Source organism: Lytechinus pictus, chromosome 10 (genome assembly GCF_037042905.1).
Source record: "Lytechinus pictus isolate F3 Inbred chromosome 10, Lp3.0, whole genome shotgun sequence".
Lineage (NCBI taxonomy): Eukaryota > Metazoa > Echinodermata > Echinoidea > Temnopleuroida > Toxopneustidae > Lytechinus > Lytechinus pictus.
Window position 1 is genome coordinate 9,287,193 of NC_087254.1, and position 27,985 is coordinate 9,315,177.

The 27,985-nt window shown below is 36.4% G+C and overlaps 1 protein-coding gene across 2 annotated transcripts in view; it reads left to right on the top strand.

The window, feature by feature from the left end:
* Positions 1-7,907: 7,907 nt before the first annotated feature.
* The window catches only part of LOC129269066 (ankyrin-repeat and fibronectin type III domain-containing 1-like), a 37,376-nt gene continuing 17,298 nt past the window's right edge, over positions 7,908-27,985 (top strand). The window contains exons 1-12 of one of the 2 annotated variants that reach the window (XM_064105282.1): positions 7,908-8,025; positions 8,535-8,674; positions 10,334-10,435; positions 12,207-12,433; positions 14,258-14,440; positions 14,971-15,104; positions 15,768-15,846; positions 17,188-17,301; positions 17,789-17,886; positions 24,421-24,511; positions 27,046-27,159; positions 27,627-27,729. In XM_064105282.1, the coding sequence (XP_063961352.1) occupies positions 10,389-10,435; positions 12,207-12,433; positions 14,258-14,440; positions 14,971-15,104; positions 15,768-15,846; positions 17,188-17,301; positions 17,789-17,886; positions 24,421-24,511; positions 27,046-27,159; positions 27,627-27,729 (1,190 nt within the window). In that variant the 5' untranslated portion in view covers positions 7,908-8,025; positions 8,535-8,674; positions 10,334-10,388. The remainder of the gene's footprint in view (positions 8,026-8,534; positions 8,675-10,333; positions 10,436-12,206; positions 12,434-14,257; positions 14,441-14,970; positions 15,105-15,767; positions 15,847-17,187; positions 17,302-17,788; positions 17,887-24,420; positions 24,512-27,045; positions 27,160-27,626; positions 27,730-27,985) is intronic. The other variant, XM_054906519.2, reaches the window with a different exon arrangement.

Consider the following 27,985-nt stretch of genomic DNA (forward strand, 5'->3'; position numbering starts at 1 on the left):
CTGGATGTCACATGATTCAGCGACTGCATATTGTAAGTGAGAATGCCGCTGAAAATGATAGACGCTTCGTCAACTGCACCTTAAAACAGATTGCAGACGAATCTTTTTGGCTAGCCCAATACAACAAGAAGTCAAACTTGCTGACTAAAGAGTAATAAATATTGATAAATGCAGAATATGTACTTCTACATTACTTATCTTTTGTTTTTCTTTTATTGCAATGAATCTTGACAGGAAAGAATAGAAATGGCTAAAGCGAGGATGTGAATTTTCTTGAAGAATTTGTAGATATCATGATCGTAGATGCATGGCTTCTAGTTGATCTTCAAAAGCAGAATGGCTATGTAAAGTCAAGGTCACTTGAGCAAGTTCTTGTGAATTCCTGGTGATGAAGAGATTTTCGTTCTATGGTTATTATTCTACAGCTTTGATGCGTTTCAGCTCTCGTTTCTCATGCTGGAACAGCCTCTGCCCGTTAACAATTCTGCTTTTGGATGAACCTGTTGACTTTCCAAACTTTCAATGCCAGAGCACAACTTGCATCCGGTATTCTTCAACGGTCGCTGGCCAGCATCAAGGCATGAGATGAGCTTTCACAAGAAGAAACCCAAGAAACTCATCCCTCCCGCCATCATGATAGCACCATGTGAGTTTCAACTGATTTGTAGGAAAAACAGTTTCATCTGCTTAATAGAATATATTTTGAATCATGGTGAATTTTCTCATTTCATAATATTCTTGTAGCATATAGGAAAGGCCAATGGTTGAAGTGGTATGTAGCATTATAGTCAAATGTTAAAGTGAAAATCATATATCTGAGATGATGCATTTTTCACTGTTTTGTTTTATTGCATTAGTGAAGAAATCTAGTTTTATACGACAAGGCTTGCAGGCAAAAATGTTTTGAGTGGGAAGAGAGAGAGAGAGAGCGAAAAAATGTCCCATACCGGTACCAAACATTTTATCAAAATCAGATATGAAATAAAAGTTATAGGACATTTTAAGATATCATTCATTCACTATTTCTTTTGTATTTTACTAATTTTTGCATATTTGCCATTAAGGGGGACTCCTAATCAAATCTTAATAGGTTACAATAATGACAATCCCACCTATTGAGGGAGGACTCAAACTTTGTTTGCCATTATCATGAGGAGAAAATTAAAACATTTCATATAATGAAATACAAAAGAAATAATGGGTGACGTCATCACTTTCTTTGCAAACTGACCGGAATATGCATCTAACTATTCTGTGAAATTGAAAAAAAAAACTTTAAAAATTTCATAACTTTCTTATGTCACATCATCTGATTTTGAGGAAATTTGCAGCATTAAGCTTTTTTTTTTAATCTATGCAAATCAACTATTTCGAGTGAAGTCCCTCTTAAAGGATGTTTCCTCATATCATTGCCAACAATTTCTTTCAGAGTTGATAAAAGAGCCGGTTGACTGTGTTCAAACGCTACATGCTCCCCCACTCTGTCGCCGGCAGCCACATGGCCAGCCTTGTGTGAAATTAAAAAGTCAATACGAGAGTAGACAGGATGGGGAGCCTTGGCATCCATTTTGAACTTGGGGAGTGTAATGGACTACAACTTCACACTTGTTAGAACATCATGAAATGTAGATTCCCCTCCATCAAATTCTATATGATCATTTCACTATAGCATCAATCATTCCAGGAGTGGTCTTGACGTCATAATGTAGCTCGAAGTGTTGAAAAGAACAATCTCCAAGCTCTACTAATTTGAAAAGAAAGTTATCAAACGTGCACCCTGTATTCGTCTTCACAGGTATTGGGATTCAAGACACTGGACTACATGCTCAATTGAAATCCAACTATGATCATTAAAAATGACAGGAAGGGGGGGGGGGGCTCTTTTGTTTTGATCAGGAATTCCAGTTAACATCATTGTGAGGATTATTTATGATAAAGTTTCCTTGGTCCTAAAAATGGTATAGTTTATAGAATATCAAGAAACTGACAAAAGGTTAAAAACTAATTAAAGTATACTTTAAATCACAAAGGACGGAAAGCTGAAAAAAGGTGGAAAAGGGACAGAGAAGTGAAAACATTTTCCGTCCTTTTCAAAGAAGTTGTCACTCCTTGACCCTTTTTAGGGGTGATTAATCCCTTTCCATCTTCCCTTTTTGTATAATTATGATAATAATAAAAATAACAATAATAATGATGATAATAATAATGATGATGATGATGATGATGATGATGATGATAATACTGATAATAATAATAATAATAAAAATAATAGTGATAATAGTAATGATGATGATGATGATAATGATATCACTAATAATAATATAAGAGGGGAAAGGTAAAGTATTTGAGAATTTCCATCTTTATCAAGATTATCCTTCCATTAGTCTCACATATATTTGCTTTATTAACTTAATTCCTTCTTTGGCGAAAAACGTCTATTCCTGAGACTACTGTGATTAATTTAGGGGGTCCATTTTTTGAGATTACCCCAGACGTCTATGCCATTATGGGTATAGAGAAGAGTAATGAGGATTATTATAGTAAGTTAATGATATGATTCATCATATGCCGTCATTTGCCAGGTTTTCCCCCTTGTGGTCGCTTAACCCCATTTTCCACCAAACATTACTATTTTAATAATCTTATTTTAAATTGGTTACCCTCATTTCATTTTGTTTTAGTATAGTTGTTATGGAAGTTGGTTGGGAATAGATGCAATTGTGAGCAAAGGCTTCTTCTGTTTTTCTATTTTCCCTTCAAATTCACATTGGCAGGTCATTAATAGTATAGTTTCTAACATGCTATCTGAGCAACTTTTACACACAACTTTGACATTCATCAGATCAAGTTGGAATTCTATGTGTGCTGTGCGTTCTATAGTTGAAATCCTGTGTGTATTTGGCCTTCAGAATGACGGTGATAAGGACCATTGATGCTGCATTTGTGATCTAACCCTTCCCGATGCCTCATATGATCTGTAACCCAGTTCTTTTGCTCATCAATGATTCACAAAATGAACACTTAATGTGTTAAATAGTTACGATGACCTGCGATAAATCAAATGTCAGCGGGGCACTAGAAGACTTCGCTTGTTCAAAACTGTGTAATTAATGACTTCATTGAAGGAGGGGGGGGGGGGGGGAATACACGTATCGTGCCATGTATGGTATCTCAACTACAAAAATGAAGGGTAGAAAGAGATGAGAGCACCCAAGTACATATTTTGTCAAATTTTCTAATAGAAATTTCAAAAGGGGGTAAAGGCAGTGTAAGCAATTCAAATGACTTTATGGACGACACAAATTGATGTATCATGCCATGTATGGCATCACGACTTCAAAAATGTAAGAGTAGAAAGTAAAATGGAGCAAAGGGGCCTAAGTACGTGTTTCCTATTGTTTTCCATAGAAACTGCTGAAGGGGTAAAGCCAGGCAGGGCTAATGAATGGTTTAATTAGAATTTTGCATTTAGCATTTGTGCACTATATTTCTGAAAGATATATGATCCGTGTCAGCTAGAAAGAGTGAGATATGGAATGGAAATTGTAGATAATTTCCTGATTAGTTGTATGCATGAGCTGTGAAGCAGCCAATGGTAAGATAAGCATGAAGTAGAATGACTGCAGTGAGCCCTACTTATGCCAAAGAGGATGATGATGAGGAGGAGGAGGAGGATGATGGTGATGGTGATGATGAAAAGGATTGTGAATGTGCTGACCATGATGAGGATGGTGAGTGTACTGTAGTAATGTTGATGACAATGATGGTGGTGAAGGTGATGATGAAGATGGTGATGGTGATGATCAAGAATAGATGATGATAATTATGGTGATGGTGACGATGAAGGTGATGGTGACAGTGGTGAAGAAGGTGACGATGATGTTGGTGGTGGTAGTGTTGGTGATGATAGTGATGGTGGTGATGATGATGATGATGGTGGTGGTGGTGGTGATGGTGGTGATGATGGTGATGATGATGGTGGTGGTGGTGGACCCACCGTGGTGGTGGTGGTGATGGTGATGATGATGATGATGAGGAGGAGGAGGATGGTGATGATGATGATGGTGGTGGTGGTGGTGATGATGATGATGATGATGATGGTGATCATGATGATGATGGTGGTGGTGATGATAAAGATCATCATGACAGTCATTGTGATGATGATAATCATAATAAAAGCATTAATGCTACTTATGATGATGATGTGACAATGTTTATGATGATAATGGTACTGATGAAGGTCGACACTGACAAAGATATTGTTGAAATGATCATGATGATTATGGCGATGATGTATTTGAAAAGTATGAAGAAAAACTTTTGCTTAGCAGTTCTGACGTATTACTGATTGCATAGTAAAGAAAATGCATGCACGCCATGAAAACTGACGTCACGATCACTAGCGATTGATTTTCATAATCTGTTGATATTTCCGTACAAGTACAACCCTCCAAACTTCATCAGACATAATATTTCATCCTCAACCTCATAAATAATTCTCTCATACTAGGCAATGACCCAATCGGAAAAGAGCTTTAGCATCAGATCTGCTGGGAATTGATTTTTATTCGACGGTTTGTGTTTTGTTTTATTTATACCCTGATCCTCCGTCACAAGCCATCATTAGGAAATGAATATTTCATGTCGGTCACGCTGTGACGTGTCTGGCTGTTACCCCCTATTATTCCGTTGTGATGATAAGAGTTGCGAAATTCCTGCAGACTCGATGCGGGGGATGTCCATGTGCAGGGGGAAAGTGGTTAAGAATGTGTATTCTCGTTTCTCCCTATGAATGAATTATTTCATCAGTTTCTTATCTATATTTATGGACGTCTGCTCCAGTTTCCTTCCCATTCAAGATGAATCCATTTGGGAAAATAAAATTATAAATTAAATGTGTTAATGGGAGTGTAATGTAGGCTAACATGATTACCAATGAATGCTCTTTATTTAGCTGTTAATTCCTGGGAGGATTTTACGCCTAACTATAGCATCACTAATTGTCCGTAAGCACTTGATCTCTTAAACCACTGATGGTTGAAGTGGAAAGAAGTTGTCGGAAAGAAGGTAACGAATCACCAGGGAAATGAAGCTGCTTTTGATAAATGCTTTTTTTTTGCATCTATGACTTCATCCATATGGTAGACTGCACATTCATTTTACCTCCTTTAGGCTTAAATTTGGAAATTTCATGAAGAAGGCGTGCCCTTTGATGAGATTATGAACATATAAGAGGAGTTTATTCTCTTGCTTTCTTGCTGATAAAATAATGTTATTTATTTTTCTACATGTTCCATGCATCTTTGATAGGGAAGTCTATCATTAAGCTGACACAGAAAAAAATGAGTCAATTTTTTTAGAGAATATATTATTACCAATTACAAACAAGAAAATTCTATTCAGGTTGTGACTGAATAAAGACAAATCTGACAACCTGGTATATATTTTTCTCTATTATCTTTACTCTATGTGTATCTTTCTGTGGTGTACAGATTTGGGGCACTTGGCCCCCCAAAAAAATTTCATGACCAAGAAAAAAAAAGTGAAGAATAGGAAAGAGAGAAGGGTGAAATATTACATTTTCTGAATATTATGTCAAAATCTATCGCAAAGTTGGATTTTTATAATTAAAAAAAAAATGGAATTTTTGCTGGCTCGCTTAGCTCACTCACAAGTTTTTTCTAACTTTTTTCCCGACACACCATATCTGGCCCCCTCAAATTTTTTGGCTCATTACGCCGCTGGTATTTTTTCATTTTACTTCATGATGATCCACCATTCCACCAGCAGTAAGGGGGTAATTAAGAATGGAAATTCTGTGCATCATTTGTAAGAATAGATTCTTGTTTTTTATTCATGCATAGCTTGCCTAAAGATTTCTAAGTATATAGGAATCTGATACCTGTATATTCCTGCTTGCAAACTCAAGAGGATTATTCATGAATTATTCAGATAAATAATTCCTAATTAAAAACACAGTAAATACGCCTGATGGTGGTGTTGTTTTCTGTTTACGAATGCTTCACCCGACCACGCGTCATAATCAAGGCTAGGGCTGAACATCATGACAGAACTAAAAAGTGGCTTTCATACCAACTCGATCAGAAAATATCAGGTATTTTTTGCAGTGCGAAAGCAAATTACTTGAAATGTTCCTAAAAGAAAATACCTGTGAATAAGAGGTACTTGTCAAATGTACAAGAAGTACGAGAATTTTCCCATCTGGGCCAATGAGCTGGGCGGGCACTGCAGGGCACTTGGGTCGCTAGATAACAGAATAGTAAATGCATAGGCTTTAATAGGAGAAAATTATGATTTGTTTACAAATTTTCGGCATTACTCCTATTTGTTTAAGATCGGTATGCTCGATCTGTAATGAAAATCATAAGTCAGAAAAAATTGGAACCAGTGGAATTTGAACCTGCCATCTACTGCTTTCCAGGCAGCGACTTAACCACCAGGCTATTCTGGTTCACGGCTAAGCCACGATGAACTGGAATTCAAATACCCTCGATCCTCTTCTTTCTGACTCGTTACTATCCGACTCGTTATTATCCGAATGCCGTCCGCCGTGGACAATAGATAGTAAATGAAGAGGCTTTAATAGGAGAAAATTATAATTTGTTTACAAATTTTCGGAATTGCTCCTATTTGTTTAAGATCGGTATGCTCGATCTGTAATGAAAATCATAAGTCAGAAAAAGTCAGGTTTGAATTTGTCTACTGCTTGGAAACTAATGTGCATGCTAATAACTTTCCGGACTTACCCCAAAATCTGAGAGTCGGGATGTAGGAAATAATCATCAGGTATTGAGTCCTGAATAAGTAGGTGTTCATGACTTTCCCAGTATGTTTGGAGATCGAGTCGGTGTGAGAGCACCTACTGTGTTCGCTCTGTATCGCAACGTGAACCTGAGAAGCTATCTCTGTCATCAGATATGTAGATTGTACTTGTTATTCAAAATCTTTGTCCTTGATAGGTGCCAAAGTGGGGGGTGATTTGAATATCATGTAAAGATCACTGAGGCTTCCGTACTACTGTGATGAAATTTGTATCTTGTGGAACCACTTCTAGTGATGAATAATTCGGGAGAGATAGAGTTACGGGTTGTTGTAGTCGATAGAATGGCGAATAAATGCAACCATGCTATTATGCCAATGAAAGATGTCATATCAGTAACTGATGACGATGACTTCGCTGTTCTTTGTGAAAGTGCTTATTGTAGTGGCAGTGATGATGATGATGATGGTGGTGGTGGTAGTGATGATAATGATGATGATGGTGATGACGATGATGATGATGATGATGGTGGTGGTGGTGGTGGTAATGATGATGATGATAATGATTATGATGATAGTGAGCATGATTTGGTGATGATAGCAGTGATGATAGTATAGTTGATAGTATTTGTTCTGATGATAACATACCAGTAATCTAGATGTAAAGTTACTAAATCAGTGATTGAATGAATGAAAACATTGACATAAAAGTTGCCCCTGATAGTATTTGTTCTGATGATAACATACCAGTAATCTAGATGTAAAGTTACTAAATCAGTGATTGAATGAATGAAAACATTGACATAAAAGTTGCCCCTGATAGTATTTGTTCTGATGATAACATACCAGTAATCTAGATGTAAAGTTACTAAATCAGTGATTGAATGAATGAAAACATTGACATAAAAGTTGTCTCTGAAAGAATAAAATTTCCTTTAAAATATTTTTAAAGCAAATAAATGATAGAATATCACCACAAGAATAACCTGTCACATTGCCACCATTTTTATTATGGGTGACTACAGACTTCCAATGCTCATAAATTTTCTCTAAATGCAGCTTTGAATTATAGCACACCTAAATTTTAGTCTAAATCAAGGAGGGTTTTTTGTTTTGTTTTTAGGTGCTGCTTGGAGGTTAGAAGATGATGAGGAGGGGTACCTACCACCGACGCCAAGCCTAGAGGACACACCCTTCTCTCAAACCTCATCACAGCTATACTACCCGGTACCACCAAGACCTACAGTAAGCAGTCAATATTATAAAAATAATGCACAACATCAAGGGCATTAGTAAGATTATATGCACTCATTTTAGTACACCCAATGCATTGTCAAAGGCACTCGGTATTATACCAACACCTTCCATTTATCTGGGGGGTGTTTCACTAAGAATGGAGTTGCACGTAAATGCCTACATGTAGTTGCACGCGGTATAAAAGGCATGACCGCATTGGTCATGCCAAGAGGATGCGCACTACTGCGTATCGATCAATAAGATTGCACGTTGCATATCATGTACGCGACGGCATTTAAATGCGACTCTAAATATTAAAGTCATACTTGAATCTTTGTGACTCACCCCCCTGAACTATTACATAATTTTAATCTATTTTTTTTTATATCTGAAAATACTTAAAAATACTTTTATTAAACATTTATTCTTTGGTTTTTTATTTTAGAAATATGACCACGTGTGTAAACAAGTATTTTGTATCATACCCAAACCCTCTAATATTTTGACACATTTCTCAGACCCCAGAGACAGACAGAGTCAGGACAAGCAACAGCAATGGAGGTTTGGCCAAGTTGGCGCGCCGACTTAGCCAGAGGGGGGAAAGGAGAGAGCGAGGGGAGAAGCTTCCATGCAGACAACGCTCTGTTAGTGTCGACAGGTCAGTGAACACCCCTTTGGTGTAAAATGAACCATTCCCTGTACCTTCTTTGAGGTGAATTTTGTAGCAAAGCACATTTTATTTGCAATAATACACAATATAATAAACACTATTTATCCCTCATGCACAATGAAATCATGGACACCCCTTTTTGCAAATGTATCAGTCCACTTGTGTGTGGAACATACACTGCATCAATGTACTGCATTTCTGTTGGTGTTCTGGTTATAAAACTTTCAGCCAATCACACACCTTTACACACTAAAGGGGCTATTATGGAGACCTACACTGGGAAATCCAGACCCTTTTATGCAATACAAAATGGACTTATGTGAACAATATGTTATTTTTCATTCCTTATGTAATGTAAATATTTTTTATAATTATCTCAATTCCATTATTGTTTGGTGCATTAGTTTGTGATCGCTTGTTGCATGGAGTGATTATTTTGCATCACCCTTATTCATTGTTATAATTTCATGCTTTTTGTCTATGTAGTTTCCAAAAATATCTCTTGGCTTTTCCGAAATAAAATCATCTTATTTTATGAATTAGCAGAATGAAATTTATCTAGATTATATCTACAGATAAACACCCCCAAATCTAATTCTGTGTGAAATATTTTTGTTCAAGGGTACTGATTTTTAAAGATGACATTATATTCAATCGGCTTGCTACCAAGTATTAATTAAGCAGTAGATTTGCGATGTCTAGTTCGCAATTTCGCCATATCTTCACTCAAATCTCAGTGCCTGAAGTCTTTTGTAGTAGCCGGTGAATGCCAACTGATCAGAATATTGATAAAACCCATTGAAAACGGTCTCATCTCACCTCCCACAGGAAATATATTATTCAAGTAGGTTAGATAAAACAAACTAAGGGCGTATGGTAATGTTTGATTAATGCTTCATCCTACCAGTATTTTTTATATCAGTTAGAATATGTGATGAGAAGATTGTAATCATTTATATACAGGCAACATAATCTGATATATTGAGATACTAATAGTCGATCCATCAGCTAATGAACATACTGTTTGTAAGAGAGAGTATTCTAGATCGAGGCATCATGATCGTCAGACCAATAAATGAGAGATACTTTTCAGCTCTCCCGAAGCACACGAAATCAGTAATGTGTCCTCGCTAATGTGGATTTTAAGAATCATTCAAAATTTGGATACAGGTTATTTCAGCTCCCCATAATGACGATGATTCAGAGACATTCGTGAATGTCTCCAGATGTTACTTGTGTTGTGACAATTCATTAGACAATACTCTACTGTACTTAATATACTGATGACCTCGAGAGATACCGTAGCAGAAATTGAAATTACTCTTCCTGAATTCTGAAAACTTAAATATTGACTTTTATGAGTCTCATGCTTCATTCAGTGGATATTGGAATTAATTTGATTTTGTATCGTGAAAATGTACCGATAGAAACTCTATTTTGGTGAAAATTGATGTGAACAAACCTTTTTTCAAATCCTGCTTGTAGCTGCTCTCATATGGCTGCCCTTGCATGCTAGAATACTTTTACACTATTATGATTTGGCTTGCATTCTATGAGTTTACTCCAGTACATTTTCTTAAGTTGGGAATGAAATTTCTGTTTGAGCATGATGTCCGTTATCGTTGTCACCACATCCCCCGCATGCAGTGATTACGAGTCCGACGTCGCCAGCGCCAACGGTATCCCTGACAGGCTTTGGAGTATGCTCCTGGTCGACGACCACGGGACTATGCCTCGTAAACCATCAACGTAAGGCTCTCCTGTCCTTCGACCGCTCTTATGTTTCATTGTTGTGAAGTTTTGGTTCACCTTTCACTGACAACTCTATTTGATATTAATCCATTCATCTTGTGTTCATTTATATTTCAACATTTTTTACTTGTTTGAGAATACCATACTAGTGCATGAGTGACTTAAATCTTTATTTTTTTCCCATCATTTTTTCTCCATATTGAGGTTCTTTTCCCCCAACAGGATAATATCAATACACATCTTGATTGATAATGCCTCCCAAGTCATATTTTCTCTTGTTTATTAATCGATATCATGTAAAATGCATGATAAATGTGAAAAATAACATTTTTCCCTCCTGTGGTTTTTCATGATTTGGGTGATTGGTCGGTATCGAGTGTACTAATCCATTGTGACATGTGAATCAATATGTTTTCATGTACTTATGTTAACTTCTCAAAAGTATCATGAACTTAGCATTCTATACAATGTCAGTAAAAAAATATATTAATTCATTGACTGTTGATTTCTGCCATTCATCTAGACTAAGTAAAGAACCATCTGCTCCAAGTTGACAAGTTTAACCTGTTAACTACCGAATCCTGTAATTCCCATAGACTTATATACAGGGACCGCCTGGTTCCAGTAGACAATGGGTTAACTTGTTAACTTCCAATTTTTTTATTTCCCATAGAAGAGACCAATTGATGCCTCATAAATCAAAACAAAAAACAAATGTATAAAGCTAACATTTTTTTTCTGGCATGTTCAAGTTCAAAAGTTTAAACAGTTTTCTCAATTTACAATGCTTTACAGAAACGTGTTCATAAAGACCACATGTTCACCAAGACTGCTTTACTTGTCTTACTTTGGTAGTCTTTGTAGACAGGTTTTTACTGTGATATATCAAAATAAATGGATTCATTATATTTGTATGGATATTTGCAAATAGATGATCTTTGTAGTCAGAGGTCTACAAACTTTCGATGGCAAAATGATGAAAGGGAATTTTTTTTGGGTGTGTTTAAAGAGGGATTTGGCCCTGAGTGAAAGATAGGGCCACGGGGAATCCTTGATGTATTAGCTTTGGGAATTTATGTGTAATCTAATGGATTCTGGAAAATCGATTCCCCTTTCTCTCTCGCTACCCCCCCCCCCCCCTGTACCTCTCAACCTGCCATTCTCTGTAACCTCTATGTATTATCTCTCCTTCCAGCTCTCCTTCCCTCATTCTTTCCATTTTCCCCCTTTATTGATTAAGAACTAACATGATTGAATGTTCTTCGATTGTGGATATTTTAAGGGTTTTTAATCTTAGAATCAATCAAATATTCTTGTGTTTTGTGTGGATTATTATAAGCATTATGTTTGTACTATTCCTAGGCAAATAAACATCTGCATTGCAAATCTTCTTATTGTCGATTGTATGAAATGCATTGCTTACTTTTCAAAGGATTATCATGCATCATTTTGCTTGGAGATTATTTGTTTTATAATAAAACCACTTCTTTTGAACAAAGTCATTTTTAAAGTGGTGCTGTGTGAAATTCATTGCTTACTTCTCAATAAATATTCATGCAAACTTTCCATGGTAGGTGTTGGAGGGGGGGGGGGGTTATTATTAAATGTATAAATTGATTTATTTTATTTTGATAGTGATGACGTACAACAAAGTTAATAGCCTCCTCCTTAAAAGATATTCATTCATAGGGGAGTAGGGGTAGGGGAGTTATTTTATAATAAAACATTATTGAGTCATTTTCTTTTTTTGAAAATCTCATTTTTATAGTGGTGATGTCCGGAAAGCACACAGCATGGAGAACCTGGTGCCCGGAGACGATAAAAGCAAATCTTCTTCCATCCCTCCATCTCCCCTCGCCCCAAACAAGCTCCAGAGGAGTCTCTCGGGCAAGAAGAGGGGGGCAAGCACCAACGAGGTGGACTCTACCGGCCTCGGGGGCAGTTCCGTCAAGGATAAGGGCAGGAGAAACTCCAAATACATTTCCGATCTACAGGGTAAAGTAGTTTATGAATTATCGTTAATGAATTTAGTTATATTGTAGCCTAGCTGGAGGTGCCGTGGCCGATTGGTCTAAGGCACCTGGCTATACCTAAAAAGTCTGGGGTTCGATCCCCGGCCGTGGCACCTATGGCTGTGAGCAAGGCATTTAATGTGCAATGCTCTTTTATCCTGCTTTCAAATAAATGGAAATGCTATAGGCATTATTGGTAACTTGGTGTGCACTTGTTTAAAAAAAAAAAAAAAAAGAGCTTTAGCTCCAGCCCATGAGATGTGAATTGTATAGTGCACACCTGAGTTAACACCCTTCTGTCAACCAGGTAATTTGTTCATGTTTTTGTTTAGTCTAGCATTTCTATGAGAAACTGTTCTGAAAAAACTGTCCGTCTAATTTATTTATATATATATATGTCTTTATCAAACCTGAAGAGCAAACAATCAAGAGCAAGGGGACAAATTATTTAAAAGTGAAAATTAGCAGGCTGTATTTTATTCCCAAAATTTAGTAAATTAAAGTAAATTTTATATCACATGCAGTCGGTTGTGAACTAAAAGCAGTTTATTCGTAATTCAAATGTAATTAGAAAATATTACCAAGTCTCGTCTTGCTTGGTAACCCTTGCATATATATAACAGAAGTGTAATAGAATGAAATAGGGCATTTGTTAAAGCTTTTTTGCATCCTGTTATAATCATCCTAATGAAATTATGAATTCTTGATTATGTAGATTGGATGGGTGGATTCGAGTTGAGTGAAGGGGCATAGAATCCCAGTTTTATTAACAGGAAGGTCAACTTCAGTTGAGTGATGTCTGCATTATTACAAAAGCGGTGGTACTTTTGATATTGCATTATTATCCAGACAGTACAGGCAGTTTGTTCCCGGGGATGGGGGGGGGGGGGCAATAAAATGTATTGCAGTACACACACGTGGCCAAATTATTTCCAAACACCCCCTAAACGAGTTTTTCTCTGTGTGCAAAATAACCCCCTAAACAAGTTTTTCGCGGGCTTTATTTACACATTTAGGCCCCTAAACAAGTTGTCGCCAGGATATGACCCTGGGGAAAAAGGTTGGTGGAAAAAAAACCTTAAACACGTTTGGCTAAACTTAAAAAAAAGCTGTGGAAAAAAACATCCCCTAAATGTGTTTGACCCTGCGATTGACCTCTTTCAAAACTACCCCCTTTTTTGAAAATCGGTGTTTTTGATACCCTTAACGAGAGCACGGGTGGCCCGCGTCCAAAACTGAAAAAAGCACCCCTTTAAACACGTTTTTTTGGTCACGTGTGTGTAGAGCAATATATTTGACTCCTCCCCCCCCCCCCCCCCGGGAGTTTGTTGAAATCAAAGGATCTATAGTTTGGCACGAAATGCATGACTAGTATTGCTCATACTCCTTCATTTCAGTAGAAAAATCTTACCCTCAAGGTATTGTCCAATACTAGCCAACTGTTCCAATTTAATAGGACAGTCCATATTTTCTATAAAAAAATTAATTAATTGAATTAATTTTATAAATCCATAATTACCGCATGCCCCTTATTTTGTGAAAAGGCTAGTTATGTCCCTATGTTAGAGGCTGTTTGTAACAGTAACCTGTCTGTAACAGCCACACTTTGGGTTTTCCATGTGTGGTCACTATACATAGGTTACACGGCATATGCCTATTCTACTTGCCAATGATGTTCCCAATGATGAATATTATAGGAAAGGAAATAATGATTCATGATTGGGTTACTGAGGAGAAAATCTTGACAAACATTGATAGTGTAAATGACAACGTTTTTGCTGCTTCCATCCATTTTTTCAACCTCCAGCTCTGTTTGAGGCAGTGGAGCATCAGGATCTGGATGCAGCGAAATATTGCCTGGAAGCCAACGGGTTGGACCTGAACCAACCCAACCCAGATGAGTTCACGGTCCTGGACATTGCAGTCATGACCAATAACATGCCCATGTCGAGGATGCTCCTATCACACGGAGCAAGGGAAAATCCCAGATGTAAGTTCAAGAACTCATTCAATAACAAATTAAATATATACTTTTAAAAAGTTCAAGAATTGATTTGATGGGAAGCAGTGGTGATTGGTTGTGAGAGGAGTTAAATGGTGGAGATGCTTATAATGATTGAGATATAATGATTATGTTGATTTCGGTAGAGGACTTTGAATGATGTTGTGGTTTTGGTCTTGGTGGTTGTTGCTGTTGTTGTTGTTGTTGTTGATGATGATAATGATGACGACTAAAATGGAGATGTCAATAGTGATGGAAATTAAGGTGGGGATGATAGTAATGATGAATGTGGTGGTTCTGATGATGATGGTGATGATGATGGTGGTGGTGGTGGTGGTGGTGATGACGATGATGACAATGACGATGATGATGATGGTGATGATGATGATGATAATTTCATATTGTTTGGTGATGAAGCCAATGAGAAATAATATTTCCTCACCTATTTCAAGTTATCATGATTAAGATAAACTTATTTCATTCGATGAAAACTTATATATTTCCCCCTTTCCTTCCAGTTCTTTTGAAAGATGTCCGACTGAACAAGCTCAATACTCTGATCAATGAAGCAGAACAAGTCATCCAGGATCTAACGACTCGAGTCGTCAACGGCTCCGGCAATAATAACGCTTCTTCTTCCAGCTCCATCAAGGTGAATTTCTTTAATTTTTTTCCATTTTAAAATACAAACTTGCTTCAGCTACCATTTGCAACCTGTCTGTAAAGACTGCATGCTTAATAAATGCCACATTGCTAGCATACCATCGTGGCTGAACCCACTTGGTCTACTTTTCAATTTGGTCTAATTACTGTTTGGTCCAAACATAACATGGTCTATACGTCATTTAGTCTCATTCATTGTACCTAGATGGTCTAATTTCCATTTTGTCTGATTATTCTTTTGTACTTTGTCAATAATAAATTGTTTGAATAGTTCTTATAGACACTGTAAGTGGTGTTGACCAAGAAGATATTTTGGGGTAATGCATAAATTGAAATGAAACAAAATGGTAAATGGGTTAAATTGCAATAAGACAAACTACCAGTAGTTAGTAGACTAACTGCTTGTATATGAACCAAGATTGGACCATATGGGATGAGAACAACTGGAATGTTGTATACCAATCAACAATTTATGGAAATTTTGGTTGCATAATATATGTGTGAAGATTCTTTCACTTAAAATAAAATAGACAGGTATTGACAGTCAGTAATCTCGTTATTTGAGATGTTTATAAAGAATTCACATTGTCTCCATAGAACAGAGATCTGGGGAAGTTACAATATCCTTTGCTCGATTTTTTTCTATTCTTAGGATGCTGATAGGCAACTTGTGGATTGGGAATGGCGATACAGGTTACTCAAACGAATGAAGACAGGCTTTGAACAAGCAAGTATGTCGCCCTCTATTGATAATTTCTGGGAAGTCAAACTTTGCCTTTCTTCTTTCTTCTGTCTATATTCTTGATCTTGTTTTCTCCACTTTTTTTCCCTAAATTTTTGGTTCCTCTTTTTCATTTTCTTCCTTTTCTTCTTTCTATCCTTTATTTTCCCATTTCTGTTTTGTGATCAAGGGAATTTTTAAAATGTTATATTTTGCATTATTGTGTATTTTTAGCCCCCCCCCCCAATTTTGCAATTAGTTCACCTCAATCAAAACACCTAAGAAAGTTATTTTTCTTATTTATACAATCGCAAGTGCAGAATAGATTCTATTTGTTTTGTCATTCTTCCTGTTATGGTTTTAAATGCTCAATTGATGAAAAAGGTTGAGATAACAAAAAGATCTGATAATATAGATCTTTCATCATACAAAAAGGTGGAAAGGATTCATTATTATCTAGACAAGGCACCAAACTATTACGCAAAACGAGACCAGCAAAACAATGCTTCGGACCAAATCATACTTTCAAATGAAATTAGTCTGATGTCACCGATGCTAGATAAGCTAGAGGTCGGAGATCAATAGCATAGATAACCCGTCCTCAGGCGTGTGGAGTGATGTCATCACCTTTGTCGTTTATGATGATGGATTTAGACCAATCAGAAGCCTCGATAGACAAATGCAATTTCAGATACAGACAAAGATGAAGTTGGTGGATGAGTAATGGCGTATATCCACCCTCATTAGTTGTGATAACTGTGGCCCATTTTGAGCGGAAAGTGGGGTAATTAATACCTTCCCTGCGCTAGATGGGTGACAATTAGCATCGTGCTCCCAGGTAGATCACCGGTTGTTCATTTCAGTGTTTTGGTATTATCTCTATTTTTGACAATCAAGTGTGTTTTTAATAAAATTTATTGTTGTTTATTTTTTTTTGAAATGTTTCACAGATTTTGAAGCGCAATTCTCAGTTTTTTGTATTCATATACTTGAATATTAAAAAGTCACAAAGGATCAACTTTTCAAGCTGTATATATTTTTTCTGTAATGATGATAATCTAACACATCTATCACTGATGCATTTGTTTGTTTATATCAAAAGTGTGTTATTTTTTTTGAACGGGGAAAGTGTTATCTATTATCATTTCTCCCTTTTCATTGTATTTCTGGTGATGAGCAATGAGGCATTGTGTGGTGTGGTCACTTTGAAGAAAGAAAGAAAAAAAGAGAAGATTACTAATACTGAGATCCAAAAGAATCCACATGATTATATCTCTATTTCCTGATGAGCATGTTTGCCATGTTTACATTATAACAAATTTTCTTCTTTTTTCCCCTTTGCTTTCTCAAGGAGTACCTGACATACCAGCTATGGTGCGGTTATACACAGCCAGTAGCTCATCCCTCCTTGTCACGTTTGAGGAGCCGTTGAACATGAATGGTGCCTCGGCTACCCGGTTTAAAAGTAAGTATAATCTTTCTCATGACATTACTGATAATTACTTATTTATAATCCTGTTCCTTTGTAAAGTTGCATTAGGGTAATTTGTACTGTATTATAGTAACCTTTCCAGATTAACTGTCCGACACTTATATGACACGCATGTGTTGATAGTGTCGTTAATTTTTTATCAATCAATCAATCAAATTCAAATACATGTAGATTAAAAATGACATATGTGCCTGTATATACAATGCAAACAAGTAAAAAAAAGTGCATAATATGATATAAAATAACATATTATCAATGAATAGAACATTTGCCCTGATTGATTATTATCAATGAATAGAAGAAAACCTGAACGAAATAGAGGCCTTGTGAGAATAAATTCTCGAAAAGAGAGAAATTTATAATATGTATTACACCGGTATATCTGAATCATCAATGTGAAAGAGAAGAAGACATTGAATATAATAACTTATTTTTCTTCTGTTTGCTTTCCTTTTTGCAGTTGAATGGAGCCAAAACGAAGACTTCTGTCCTTTAGCTGGGGAACATATACTGTATCACTTTAGCAACCTCAAATATACTATACAAGGGCTAACACAGGTAAGAAATTCACCAAATTAAAGTATCACATTCTATTTATCCAGGGTAGCCACTTGATTTATAAAAATGCTCTTCCAATGTGCCTTGCTTTACAAAATTTAATGCCGAGTGCTTAGCTCGAGAGCAGAATGTCCCGTTCTGGTGAGTTATTGATGTGATTCGGCTGGCCGTGGATTGAACCTTAGACCTTCCTGTTCATGAGGTGGTCACTCTACCACTGGGCCACTATGCCCGGTATCAGACTAGGGCTTGTGAAACTCTGACAATTGTCCTTTTTTTCTTTCTGCTTGTTGTACAGTGAAATATCCAATCGTTTCAAATTACTTTAAGAGTTTCTTGGCATGTTTAAGATATTTTGTATAACCTATGAAATGTTATTAAACTGTGAGTTGACTGCAATAATGCCACAACGGAATTGACATTGATATTCAGCCATTTTTGTGCAAGAAGTGTAAACTACTATACTACTATACTACTTTATATCGTGTTTGTAGCGAAAGAGCAAGTTTGACACTGTCATGGTTCTCTTGACAAATCTATTTAATCTAATTCATAAATTGGTTATGATTACATATTAATTTTAATATCATTTAGTATGGTTTGTTTCGTTTTATGTGCAATTCCATTTGTACATCACACTCTTTGTTGTGGATCTCAGACATGTTGATTTAAATTCCTTTTTTTCTAGAAACTAAATCTTAGACTAACACTGTTGCGTATTGAATTAATCTGTGTTGTGGAGAGCTGTGAAAGTGGTAGTTATTTTTCTAATGTCTCGTAGATGACTGAGATATATGTTCCATGCAATTATAAGTCGGTCTAAATATGAAAGCTTTCCTTTTCTTACTTCCAAAGAAAGAAACTTTTTTATCCTTGTTGAGGGTTCTAAATCAACAGATTGAGGACAACGTCTTCATTTGGGTCCTATTTTAATCCCTTGGTTCTTACCCAAATCCGTTTTAATCCATGGAATTAAGATATACTCAGTGAGCTCAGTACTACAGATATATATTTGAATCTAGTCAATTACCCAATACCTCCCGTATACACTTTCATTTTTAAAGGAGAATAACTGTTGCAACTTTTTTGTTCAAAAATATTGCTTACTTATGATATAAGTTACAAGTGTTATATATAAATCAATGTCATGGTTACTGAAAAGTATTTTTTTCATTATCCAATGACTGTCTATGAATTAAAGAAGGGTTTCGAAAACCTGGGATGAACAAAGTCATGTATATTTATTAAGACTTCCAAGACTGGCATTTTTTTATATATCATCTAAACCCCCTAGGGCACATTCAGTTTATTGGGCAAAATTCGTTGTCATCTCCTTTTCTCTCTTAAAAAAAAATACATTACCGCATTTTGCAAGGTAATGTATTTATGTCATATATGATATTGAATATTTTTGCAAACAAAGCTTTACCTTCAGTTAATTGTCGTGAATAAATTTTGGCTTTGATTGAAACCGACCCAACATTGATATAATGAGTTGATGATCATTCTACCGCATGATTGGCTTATGTAGTTACTTGGATAACAAAACGATTTGCTAAGAAATTCATAGACTTGGAGTCAATTGCAATCTAATAGCCTTACAAGATGTGGGAATTTTAATTTAAAAGTTTCTTTCTTTAAATTTGAGTTTATACATAATTAATAAAAAGTAAGACAGAACATTAATAACTTTATAGAACAGAAAAATATGCATGTTCTTCTAGTCATAGTCTGTTTGGGATTTAATGCAGTTCATTAGTAATAAAATGAGTTAGACTATTTTATGGACTTAAAAGAATGTTTTAAAGAGAATATATCAAAAGAGGTGTATGTATATATGTATCTTCTGATTTAATGCAGTTTACAAAGTCCTACAAAATATGTTAATCATACTGTTCATGGATTGTTCAAGAAAGAAAAAGCAGACTCTGTTTATTAATTTCTAAAGAACAAAGTAGCAAATGATCATGTTTGTTTTCTAGTCAGAAGTCCGATGAGAATTTTGTCATCAAGAATTGTAGATTTGATTGTTTTGGTGTGAGGTACATGTATGTATTCTTGGCAGTCTTGCACCAATTGATCAACACTTCCTCTCTGTCCTCAAACTGAGGACTAAAACCCTTGAATATTGCCTCTTCCCTCGAATTACCCAACGTTTGAAGGCAAATTGGGCAAGGATGTAGTTAAGTGTCAAAAACTACCTGTCATTGTGGATGAATTACACCCAAGTTCAACAGGGAGGGTTAGCTGGGTGTCAAAGGAGAGTGTGTGTGCCAAGTCACAAATGCAGTTCCTTATAGAATCAGTTAAGACCATGAGAGGGAAAATGTATCTTGTTTTCATCTCCAAGTGAGAATGTCATGAAAGTTGGAGAGTGATATGCTTTTCACACTGCAATTTTTTTCCTTAACCCACTTTGTTTTCACACTATTTTTTTAGCAAAATGGGCTAGCACGGTAAATCGTATGGTACTATCTGGCCCTGCAAAAAAGCAGGGTTAGCCGGCTTATTGTGGTGCTAGCACCACAATTGCGGTGCTTAGAGATGCAGTGTGAAACAAAAGCATTAGCCAATCACAGAAGTCAAAATTGCACGTTATCGTGCTCTGTATGATAAAAATCATCAATATTCATGAGCTGTGCGCAAGTCCGGGTTAAGGCGTTAACCCCGGCTAAGCAAATAGAATGGGGTTAAGAAAGACAGTGTGAAACCCCAAAAAGATAGTATGGGGTTAAGGATAGTCTGGGGTTAAGGATAGTATGGGGTAAGGAAATCCAGTGTGAAAAGCATATGAGAGTGTTTAAAGCCATGGGCCAGGTATTCTTAAGTCCAGTTTAACTGAGGCCAAGGTCTCACCCTGTGCCAAAATTACGGGAAGCAAAAAAATTTAAAATCTTGTTAACATTGTATGTTCAATGTGCTCTTTAATCAGGCAATTACAAGGAAGAATACTAATTAAGTTATTATTCCCAGACAGTTATGAATGATCTGAGTAAACGATAAGCTGATTGAACCTGTAGCGTGAAAAATTGGTGTCACAAATGAATATCCAGAATTAAACCACAACTTTAGACCAGAGTTTAAATCAGACTCGAGTTCAGAATACGGATCAAGTGGTTTGAAGCGTCACAATTGACCATCAAGCCAAGTCAGAGTCAAAGTTCCATTGTTTTCACAGAGAGGAAATGTGAGGGAAAATGTTTTGAGAACTGTTCTCTTGTCAGTAAATGAATTCCTCAAAGTTTAAGGTGGTGGGGGCTTTTAAGTGTCGAATGTGATACCCCTGCCAAGTTATGACTCTTGTTCCCCTGTGTCGCTTTTATTGTGAGCTAATGTGAGGGAAATCGTTTTGAAAAAAAGGAAAATGTGTTTTGTATTCATGTCTAATTTTATGAAAGAAAATGGGTTAGGGTAGGCATGGATTGAAGTTTCAATAAGTGTTTATTGATTGATGGGGGCCTATTGTCAACGACTTGTTCCCACTGTTCGGATCGAGGTTTTGAATCTGCCATTGTGCCGATTGCTGTGCACAGCTTCGTAATGTGACTATTCAGAGGAACTGCTACCAGCATGTACTTCCATAGTAGACCCATTGTTTTATTTCCAGAAGGTTTCTTTTTTGTCTGTACAAGACAGCATTTTCTAAAACTTTGCAGGCAATATATCATAAACTGATTTAAATGATTTCAAACTCTATTACAAACAGCAAACATTCGCAATAATGTGTGCTATTTGATACAAGTATGATGAAAAACCCAGAACAAACGGTGTATCTATCTGTTTTATCTGACTCACCATCTTCCAAAATTTCCATTTAAAAGATTTCCGACAACTTTATGGAAAGTAGCTATATTGTCCTAGCATAGTACGGATGCCCTTTGGAACAATAACAAAAATGTATCCCTTTTAGGTAAAAAAATACACCTGGTTGGAGAGTAGTAAACTAAATTTAAATATGGTCAATTGCAACATCTACTGTAACTCTATTCTATCAAAAAATTGAAAGCTTCCATAGTGAAATATGATAATTTCGAGGAAATACAGAGTAAGCTATAAAACTAATATGCATTTGCAAATTTGTGTAACAATTTATTTAGGGATGATAGATATAGATTTGACCTTATTGTTATACATTTGAATAGTGGCTCGTGATATAAAGAGTTCGGGCATTTTTTTTTCTAGGTGATGGTGGTGGTGGTAGGGGTAATCGGACTGCCCAGTGGTGTTAACATGCTTTTCTGTCCAGGAAGGGAGGGGAAAATCAATAGTTTAGTGTAGCATGATGAAAGGATTTAATAGAACCGGGATTCTGGGAGGATGAATTTGGTTGATGTTGTGGGGTTGAAAGGAAACAAAGGATATATGCTTGAGGGGAGATACATGTCTCCCATTGTTATTAGGAAATTGTTCAGCGGCTTTGGGGTTAATGGGAGACCCATGGGGTGGTGAATCACAGGTGGATCGGTAGGAGAGGGGCGGGATCAGGGGATGGATTGAGGGAAGGGGGAGGTGGGGGGGAGTCAGAGGGAAGATGGTATACATTAGGGAAAGTAATGATCTAGTGGGGAGGATAAAAGTCCCAGAGATAACAAGCATTTTCATAGAATTGGAAAAATATAATCTAAGAGTTTGGTGTCCTACAACTATCTTTGTATTGATAAATTGAGCTTTAAACTGTTGAGATATTTAACAAGCTTCTGGCAAATATGGGCCTATATGTTAAAATATCATTTTTGGTTCAAGTAGTAACCTTTAGATTCATAACATATTTATTGCACATCAAAATTTTGAAATAATTAAATAACTGAAGAAATGTGAAAAGGAAGAAGAGTATATAAATACTTATGAGTGGTGATATATATTTTTGTCTGAGTGGTGCAAACTGAGTTTTAATTTGATGTGTTTCTATTCATAATGGGTATCAAATACCAGGTCTGGGAATTAAATGGCTTGTAAAGTTAAGAAAACAAGCTCAAAACAGAGTAAACTCATAAAAATCAAGCAGTTGTTAGTCTTCTTCCAATTCCTTCAGTCGGAACCAGACCAACCCCGATCCATTGATCGTCAGGGACAATTGACGAGCATCAATGAATACAAAAGACGCCGCCAGCAATCACACAGGTTGTACAGAAGCTACTCCTTTGAAAGCTCTCTAACATAATAGGCAAGATCTGTTTTGCTAGAGAAGCAGTTTCTTTGGACAACCTGTGCCGTTCTTCTGCAAAGAGTGAAAGGACGCTACTAGATGTTTGAGTACCTGTTCTGTTAAGTCAGCGAGATCTTTGTTTGATTTAAGGCAGCGTTGTTAACAAACATGGCCGACTTGGAATGGGATATCTACTAGTGAAGAAAATTATACAATAAAGTTTGAATAATTCAAATTGTCCAACGAAACAAGACTGTGTCTACCCATGTTTTGAGCTGAACTCCAACTTACCATCCTGTGAGGGTCATCATTGTGCAATACTTGGGAGCTGTGAAAACTTTTCAGGGCACAATCGTAGTTTGCCATTATTTCAGCCTTTTTTGAAGCAACTGCAAATCTGAATGTGAACAAGAGGAGTTGTATTTGAGGACAAGTTTGACAAAGTATAGATGTACATCAAATTAGATTGTGCAGATGTGAAACTTCATTCAGTTTTTCATCTTTGTATCAACTTGTTCAAATTATTCATTGATGATCCTGCGACCTTGTTTTTATACATCTGGAATAGATCATATTTCTGGATACCTTGCAGCTTATTGTGTGATTAAATTTGATGAGAGATTTGGTTTGAGATGGGAATGAATCTATTTTGGATTAGTTGGATTAGTTGATCCTCCGCTGGTCATGCAAAAGTCTCGTAGCTGGCCCAAGGCAAGTTGATCTTTGTGTAATTAGAAGAGATATATGTAATGTGGTGGTGTTCTTTATTATTATAAGAAGTCTAATTTGTATGTACTTCACAATATTTGTATCTTTCATTGTGTTAGCTGTATGGATACATTCTGCGATATCTTGTGGAGTAGCTGTACAGAAAGGAGGGGGTGGTCTTGACAAGGCCTACATGTAGTCTTGCCAAGAATAGCCTTTCTAATATGCAAAATTTCAAAACTTGTTATTTGTAATGTCGTATATTGAAATATTGCTACAGTAATACTCGTTTCATTGTGTTTCAAATACATGCAATGTTTTTTATCTCTCTCTCTTTTTTTAATATCCCATTTTGAAAATCATGGCATTATTCAATATTTCTCAAATACAATGTACGCAAATGTAAATATAAATGATACATAAGATGCCATAGTACATGAAAATCAAAGAATTCATGTCTGATTTTGAAGTTACATGTAGATGTGTTTCTGTCCAAGATAAGAAGAAGGAATAAATGTTATTATATTGCTTAACCATGGTTTCTTCTATCCTATGCTGATATTCTTTTGAATATCTTGAGAAAAGATTATATATGATCAATGTTTAACTTGAGTGGGTTTTGTTTTGCTTTCAGATTTTGAAATAATTATGTTTTCTTCATTTTATTTTCTTTGATGCAGGGTGCAAAGTATTATGTGCGTGTATCTGCATTCAACATGAAGGGCTTTGGCCCCGCCCAGACGTCAAATCCACCGTGTGCTGTCCCTTCATGTAAGTACTTCTAGATTAAGGAAGAGAATGATAGAGTGGGGAAAAGTTGAATGCAGAATCAAGGAGATAGAATAGGAAAAGAAAATGGTAAGGAGAAGAGGGAGGAAGAAGAAGAAGAAGGAGGAGGGGGAGGAGGAGAAGAAGGAGGAGGAGGTGAAGGAGAAGGAGAGGAAGAAGGAGGAGGAGGAGAAGAAGGAGAAGGAGGAGAAGGAGAAGAAGGAGAAGGAGGAGAAGGAGAAGAAGGAGGAGAAGAAGAAGAAGAAGAAGGAGAAGGAGGAGGAGAAGAGGAGGGGAGGATGAAGAAGTTGATAAATATAAGACATAGAGAGTGTGCCAAAATTGGAAAGATTTCAATATGAAGGGGGGTAGACTAGCTGCTCAGAGAAAAAAGAAAAAAAAGACAGGGAAATTAAATTTCTTTTAGAGTTTAAAAGACATGTCAAAAGAAATAAGAAGGTAATTTAAAACAAACTTCTTTTTTTTTTTAAACAAATGAATATTCAAAAGGCAGAGGAATCTATCTTGGTGTTCAACAACAAGATTAAAAATAATTCTGAAGCATATGTTAAGATTCATTTCATTTTTCTGTTCGTTTCTGAAAGGATATCGATCCTAACATGGCTAAGATTGATTATCAACTGTGGTGTGTGATGTTATCCTCGTCGCACGAGGCACGTGCACGTTTCCCCCGAGTCGCGTGTCTCTTTTTCCCACGTGTGTCAACGAGTGGTCCAACCGTGTAGATTCCTAAGGGACTCATTAATACCAATGATGCACACGCAAACAAGGGAGGAGGAAAAAAAATAGCCGGTGTTCCATCAGCCCTTGTTCACTCAATCTTCAGATTATAGCTCGATTAGCCCTTTTTCAGAATTAATCTTGAGAATTTAAAGGGAACTTTCACCCTGACGATAAGTTGTTTAGAGAAAAGTATAAATCATAGTGAAAATATTGGTGGAGGTTTGATGGAAATCTATAAAAGAGCACCAAAGTTATGAATATTGAAATTTTGATTTTGTGACGTCAGAGATGAGCAGTACCTTCGTATGTTAATGTGGCATATTTTAAAATGTCATTTCCTTAAAAAAACGACTTGTTTATATGTATTTGGGGGTGGATATATCATCAGATACATCATTTCATACCCCCTCCTGTATCTAAATTATTTTTGTTTGTCATGTTCTCAGAATTCATAGGATTTATCTTACACAATCATATATGGAGGGTCTGCTCGCATATGACATTACAAATCAAAAACTTTGAAATTTCATAACTTTGTTGTTCTTTGATGGATTTTCATCAAACTTTCACCAATATTTTTCTGTAAATTTTTCTGCTTTATTTGAAACCAATTTAATGTCAGGGTGATCTCCAACTTTAACCCTATCTTCACCAGAAGGACTACAATAAGTGGATCCCACTTGCCCTCTGATTGTGATCTTGGGGTGTATGGCATACATTTCACTCTCTGTTTGAATGAAATGCAATGGTATAGACCATGAGTAGATTGTCCAAAGGCGAATTTGAAGGCATCGCCACTTGAGAATAAGAGGATAATTCATAAAAATAGCATGCTTTTTAGCAAATAATACTAAGTCAACTTCGGAATGCAAAATGGACATGATATGAGCGAAATATCCTGAAAATTGCCCCTCAATTACAGGTAATCCTGAACCAGTGACACATTTCATTAACATTTGTGTATCATAACTAATGCGCAGTTTCTGTAACAAGTTTACAATCAGCCAGTCAAATTGAAGGATTTCTGTAGCTTTAACTGTTATTGCAAATTTGTTATTGTAAAAAAAATTGTGAACGGGGCCCCAGAAGTATAGTTTGGGTCTGATGAGAACTATAAAAGAGAACATCAAACAGTTGTTATTGTCTTGACTGTCATATGAGCAAGCCTTTTTTATTTTTTTCTTATCACCTCACACTCCATTTATCAAAAAATATACTTTCAGTACATTGAAAGATAGTGCATTGGAAGATTGGTTAGCAACGTGCCAGGGGTCTGTGACGTAAACAGCTTACAAACAGCTTTATGAAACCGGCCCCTGCACTCATCAGCAATGTTTGTGTCTGAAGTATTTTGGGTTGGAGACTACATTTGCCCCTCTGCCTTTGCTGAGTATTATAAGTTTCCTGTCCCCGCAACTTTGCCGATCATTTGATGGCTTGAGCGTCCCTCGTGACACTCGTTGGATAGTCATACCACGACACTTCTGCAGTTGACTTTGGAGAGCCATCAAATGTGGATTGTGTTTTCTTGAGGATTTTCGGTGCGCTGTTGAGGAGTTTGAGGAGTTTTTCATTTGTTTTTGAGGATATTGGTGCCCCTTCTGGTTTTGAAGAGTGGAATAAATGGCACCTACCTTTTGGAAAAAGAAAGGTACACACATTTGTTTATTTTAATTTATTTCCTTTTTTGTGTGGAGAAGCTTTGTTGAAAATTTGACTCAAAGGACAGTATTTGTGGGGTCAGTTGTGGAATTGAAATCAATTTCTTTTCATTTCGTGTCTGATTGCTTTAGGTTGGAGGGACGTCGATGGCAGCAAGCCCAGGTCTTGGGGAAGGCTAAGTATGATCGATGAACTCTTTCAACAAGTACGAGATGGAAGGCCGGCGGACTCGGCTGAAATCAAATGTAAGTTATAAATGCAAAACCCACCTGAAATTAATTTTCTTATTGAAGAGAAAATACCATGCTCCACTCTCAAAATTCATAAATTCAATTTATAACATGGTAATGATAAAGATGGATTGCATAACACTTTTGCAGAGAAAAATTTGTTATTTTTTCCATTATTTTCCTTACATGTGTTAAAGTCGTTTGGAGAATTGAGACCAATTAGAAATGCATAAAATTTTAAGCTGAGAGAACCGATTATATTTACTATCATTTTCCCTGTGTTATCATTTGCAAAATTTGGGCCAATAATTGTAGCAACTTACAGTTGCATAATTTTTTTGCGTACAAAACTGGTAATTTTTTACCAGAGATGTCTAATGTAAAAGCTTATACAAATAGTACTAGTACGCATCAAAGAGGAAAATAGTATTATCCACACAATTTTTTTCATTGTTGCGGTTTTCTTCTTTCTTTTTTTATAGCAACTTCCCCGAGAGCATCACCGAATCAGATGAGGAAAACGGTGAGGAAAAGCCTGAAGAACCTCTTCCAATCTGCGCCAAAGTTCCAGAAGCATTTAAGAAGGTAAGTCTCAAAAATAATTTGGGAGGGGTGGGGGGGGGGGGTGTTTCACAAAGAGTTGAGTCTGACTGAGAGTCAGGCTTAAACACCTATGCACACGTGTTTGTAATGTGTAATCAGATCGATGGATAATGCTGTGATGCGTTATATACTGCATGCAACTGAAATTTAACTGCTTAAATCTTTGTGAAACACCCCCCTTGAAATGGATACTTGGCCAAGCATGGTTCTGCTCAACGACCCTCCTTTCACGTACTGA